Below are 5,431 nucleotides of genomic sequence, written 5' to 3' on the forward strand. Positions count from 1 at the left end.
CTCTTGAGCCTCCCTCTCACATCCCCCCATCCCACCCCCTAGGTCATTCCCTGTGGCTACCCTAGTTATCTGGGCTTCCCTGGTGGCTCAGATGGTAAAGAATCTGCCTGAAATATGGGAGACAGGTTTGATTCCTTGGTTAGAAAGATCCCCCAGAGGAGGGCATGGCAACCCACTCTAGTATTCTGCCTGGAGAATCCCATGGACAGAATAGCCTGGCAGGCTACAGTCCATGGGGTCACAAAGAGTCGGACACGACTGAGTGCCTAACACAACACACAGCTAGTTATCTGTTTTACACATGGTAGTGTATATATGTCAATGCCACTTTCTCAATTCTTCCTACCCTCTCCATCCCCCCCTTCTTCCTTTCTGAAGCAGCTTGGGTGTTCAGTGAATGCACTGGATTCTATAACAACATGCAGGATGTGTTGATCCTGTGTTCAAGATGCTGCCCGTACACCCCCTCCCAGGGGCCATGGCAGAAAATCTGGAAAAAGAGAGGGCTTTCTTCTTACATATGCAGAAGGCAGAGCCGTGTGTTTCCCATCTGAAATGTGTTTTTCTTTAGATTACTGTGAAGAGGTGGAGCCAAGGATGTCACCTACCCAGAGACTGGAGCCAGAAAAGAACCAGTGATTTCTAGATGTCTTCATTGCAGAAGTCACGGCTCCTGCAGCACCTGAAGCTCACCAGGTAGACACTCCACTTTATGTTGTTCACATTAGCGCAGTTCTTTAGGCAACCCCTGAAGGTTAACCAGAGAGTGCCATCATCTGCAGAAGTAGGAGAAACTTATCAGCACAGAGGTTTCTAGAAACAAAGCAAAAGCAGAAAAACTTCCCAGCCCGCAGCGGTGTACAAAAAACAACCTTGTGTAGTTCAAGTCTTGGTTATTTAAAGGTGAAGAATTCTCTCAGATCATCCCACCCTCGCCTTCTCCCACAGAGTCCAAAAGTCTGTTCTATAGCATTGAAACATGTATATTATCAATTGTGAAACAGATCGCCAGTCCAGGTTTGATGCATGAGATAAGTGCTTGGGGCTGGTGCACTGGGAAGACCCAGAGGGATGGGATGGGGAGGGAGGTGGGAGGGGGGTTCAGGATGGGGAACACATGCAAATCCATGGCTGATTCATATCGGTGTATGGCAAAAACCACTACAGTATTGTAAAGTAATTAGCCTCCAACTAATATAAATAAATGAAAAAAAAAAAAAAAAAGGTGAAGAATTGGAAGATGTTGCAGTCTGGGTACTTCCCAAAAGAGAAACAATAGCAGAGTAGTTTAAAGCAAAAAAAAAAAAAAAAAATCCCTGACTGTAGGGCTGTGATGATAGCAGCAATTCAAGGATTGCCAGAGCTGGGTGTTTCCACTGAGAATGTTGACACTGGTATAAGTAAGGGTTAGAAATGCTGAGGTATCGCTCAGCACAAAGGATAGGAAAACCGAGAAATCATGCTGTTCCAACTTACCCATGAAGGGCCACTTAGCCTGTATCTATGGCTGACCCTGGTCCCTCTATTTTCACAGTTTAAAACTTCCCACAGGGAAAGGCCAGGCCGGGAAAGAACAAAGTGCCCGCCTCACTTCAACACTGGCCTTTCCTTTTCCGGCAACTTGGTCTCTTCTGTTGTGTTCAGGTGTCTCAAAATACTGATTCCATAGCTAGAAATCCCCACTCCCTAGAGACCACCTCTATCTAGTTTTCATCATGACATGTGATGGGGTAGAGATCCTCAGTCATTCTAGGGCTTGCCTGGTGGCTCAGACAGTAAAGAATCTGCCTGCAATGCAGGAGACTTCTGGTTCGATCCCTGGGTTGGGAAGATCCCCTGGAGTAGGAAATGACAACCCACTCCAGTATTCTTGCCTGGAGAAGTCCATAAATAGAGGAGTCTAGTGGGCTGCAGTCTATGCAGTCCTAAAGAGTCCTGCGCAACGGAGTTACTCACACTAGGGACTCTAGGATTGATCTGAAGCAGGGTCCCGCCTTTCTCCTGTGGCCGACACGTCCCTGTCTGCTTCCACCACCCTGTCCTCCCGCCCCCAACCCACAGCTTACTTTTGTAAATCCTCCCAGTTGTGCAAGCTTCATTCACTGCAGTACATAGTCCTCTGCCTCTGGAACACTTCTGTCTTGGAAACTGGATGTGGCACGTCCTACACTGAATCATTTCTATAATTTGGGCCAGAGAGTAGGGAAGTAGATGTGAAAGCGCTGCTCTGAAAGGACCCATCTCCCCTTTCATATCTGAAGTCTTCTGGGAGCCCCGAGGGCTTTCCAGAGACCCGTGAAGGGAGGGCATCCACCTTTATCAAACAGGCTGAGCCAAGAGAAGGGCTAGAATTTACGGTCTCTGGATTTTAGCTCATAGAACAGGCGGGAAGATAAGGAAAAGAGGATCAGAATCAAAGCTGAGAGCATCAGATTGTATTCTCTTCATACTCACCAGGAAGTTTGCTTTTATCAACAGATAGTTCACGGACTGTGCTGGCAAAGAGAAATAACACGTAGATGCAATTTTCTCTAAGATTTACCCTTGCCTCAAATCGCTATAATCCTCGAAAATGCACAAGGCTCATTCTGAACTCTTCACCTGGAGCCACTCTGGGACCTTCTGTCCCTCCAAAGCCTAGTTCCCATCTCAGGGCATCTCTGTACCTCTCCCTCATTTCAACTCTCTTCATCTCTAGAGGGCCTCTCAGCCTTTCCACCACCCCTTAGGATACAGCACAGGCTCGAAGGAGGAAGATAAATGAACATTTTGTGTGTATGTGAGTGCCTCATTGCCTTCTTTTTTCAAACTACTTTATTTTGGCTGAACTGTGGATCTCCCTTGCTACACACCAACATTCTCTAGTTGCCAGGAGTGGGGGTTACTCTCTAGTTGCAAGACCCGGCCTTCTCACGGCGGCGGTTTCTCTTGTTGCTGCTCATGGGCTAGGTAGAGAACTCGGACTCAGTAATTGCCCTGGAGTGTGTAGGATCTTCCCAGACCAGGGATCGAGCCAGTGTTCCCTGCTTTGGCAGGCAGATTCTTAACCACAGGATCGCCAGGAAAGTCCCACATTCCCTTCACTTTAATTGACCTCTCTGACTTTCTTACCCACAGATAGCTGAAAGCTGACAAGGTGACAAAGCCTCTGAAATTCATGAAATTGCTACTCTGTGGATTTAGCCAGCTAGCGCCTAAAAAATCAATATTCCACTTCCCCCTTTCCCTCATCTTTTTACACATGGATCCTTTGCCTTGCCAACTGCTGCTTGTGTTTTTCCATCAGGCTCAAAGTCAATTCCCACCCCAGCCCCATCCTGCTGGAAGAAGTGGCCGAGTGTTGGAATCCAAGGTTTGTCTCTGGATTCCTTTCAACCCGCAATGTTCATACAACCCCTCTCATCTCCCCTTCCCCTCAAATTGCCCTTCCCACACCACTGATCTGTTTCTACTCACTTTTATGTTCTTGGTCTGCAAATGACCCGCACAGTACTGTTAAGGAAAAAAGACAAAAAGATATACTCTCTGCAGACTTCATTTTACAAACTCACCTCACAGCTTTTACGAAAATCTTGTCAGTTCCCTTGTAATCTACCTATTTCCTTCTGCAAGCAGACTAAGAGTTGCTGAAGGTTCCAGGGATGGGATGCATTGTGTGTGAAAGTCATGGTGTTAGAATGACAGCTTCTGTTACCCATGACTCTCATAAGAGAACCTCTGTCACGGGAACCCGGACCCATTCCAACATCCTGGACACATCTCTCCAACTGTCAACCGCAGGGCCTCTCACCTCGAAAGCAGCAGAGGAGGACAGGGAGCCCTAGCAGGAGGGACTTGTCCATCTCAGAGGGAGGAAAGAGCAGGCTGGAGCAGGAAGCTGCAAGGTGCCTCTTTATATATCTACCAGGTTGGGCTTCCCCAGGAAGGGCTAGGGGTGGGGACATTACAGAAGTCCTTCAAAGGTGTTTCCTGCTTCAAGGGAAGCCAAGAACTCCGAAATGTTTCTTTTTTGGCCAATTGTGAGGAAGAGGGACTGCCTAGGTAAGTCCTGGGTCTGATTCATTTCAGTCCTAGCACTCAGGAAGCTTTGATGCCACATCCTGTGGTCTTCTCACTAGACCACACTGTGGGAGAAGACAAGGATAAATCAGGGCAAGCTGGGTTAGATTCAGAGACATTTACACTGAGACGCTCATTAAAGCTGAGAGAAGGGACTTCCCTGGCCATCCAGTGGTTAAGACTTTGCCTTCCAACGCAGGGGGTGAAGGTTTAATTCCTGGTTAGGAAGCTAAGGTCCCACATGCCTCACAGGCAAAAAACCAAAACATAAAACAGAAACAGTATTGTAACAAATTCAATAAAGACTTTCAAATGGCCCATATCAAAAAAAATTCAAAAAAATATCTGAGAGAATATGAGTGTAAATAATCAGACTGGAGGAAGTCCAAAAGAGGGGTAACCAAAGAGCCTTTAAAAGGCAGTACTGTAGGAAATGGGGAAGAGACATGGAGAGGTTCAATGAAGATGAGGTGACAGGGTACTCGGGAGGGAAACAGTTTCCCACCCTCAGTCATCCTGGGACAAAGCAAATCTGGGGCAGAGGATGAGAGACTGGAGGAAATTCCTTCTCATACTTGGAGTTTCCCGATGATTGAGACTTAGGCTTTTATTAAGACAGAGGTTTGAGATTACTTCTCCTGGAGAGAGGTCAGCTGGTCCCTCCCACTTGATGCCGAGGGAGCCAGGTATGAGGAGGGCAGTTACCTCAACTGTGAGAGTGACGAGGTAACCAACTGGTGTGGCAACTGAATGTAGAATTCCTGTGGAGGGGATTGAGGCTGTGGATTCTAAGAAAATCCATGGGATGCTCCAGGCAAGAATACTGGAGTGGGTTGCCACTTCCTCCTCCAGGGGATCTTTCTGACCCTGGATCAAACCCGCGTCTCTTGAGTCAGCCCCACTGATAGGCAGGTTGTTTACCTCTGAGCCACTTGGGAAGCCCTGTGTTCCCACTGGCAGACCTGTCCCTTTCCTGCTGTCAACGCCTGGAAACTTAGCATCTTCTCTTACATCCTCACATTCCTTTCTTTGATCTTTGAGATCTCCCCTCCTTTTCTCCTAGGAATTCTGTCTTTAATTCTTTGGCTAATGGCAGCCCACACAAAAGGAGGGAAGGTTTCCTTCCTCTACCCCACCAGAAACTGTCTCCTCACTTCATTACACTCTGTTGATATTATTATACCCCTTCTCCTAAAGCAGAAATGTTCCCTTCTCAGCTTTACCAGTCCACCTGAACTCCTTATTTATATTTGAACACTATTTTTTAAAGTATTTATTTTGTTGTACTAAGTCTTAGTTGTGGCATGTGAGATCTAGTTCCCTGACCAGGGACCAAACCCCAGGACCCCTGCATTGAGAGTACAGATTCTTA

The 5,431-nt window shown here is 47.1% G+C and overlaps 1 protein-coding gene across 1 annotated transcript; it reads right to left on the bottom strand.

The window, feature by feature from the left end:
- Positions 1–642: 642 nt before the first annotated feature.
- On the bottom strand, positions 643–3,842 carry PATE1 (prostate and testis expressed 1). The gene is made up of 3 exons (XM_043921933.1): positions 3,791–3,842; positions 2,067–2,255; positions 643–776 (listed from the first exon to the last, which is right to left on the bottom strand). Exons 1-3 carry the CDS (start codon positions 3,840–3,842, stop codon positions 643–645), a joined length of 375 nt encoding a protein of 124 aa, XP_043777868.1.
- Positions 3,843–5,431: the final 1,589 nt, after the last annotated feature.

This window comes from Cervus elaphus, chromosome 2 (assembly GCF_910594005.1).
Source record: "Cervus elaphus chromosome 2, mCerEla1.1, whole genome shotgun sequence".
In the NCBI taxonomy this organism is placed as follows: Eukaryota; Metazoa; Chordata; class Mammalia; order Artiodactyla; family Cervidae; genus Cervus; species Cervus elaphus.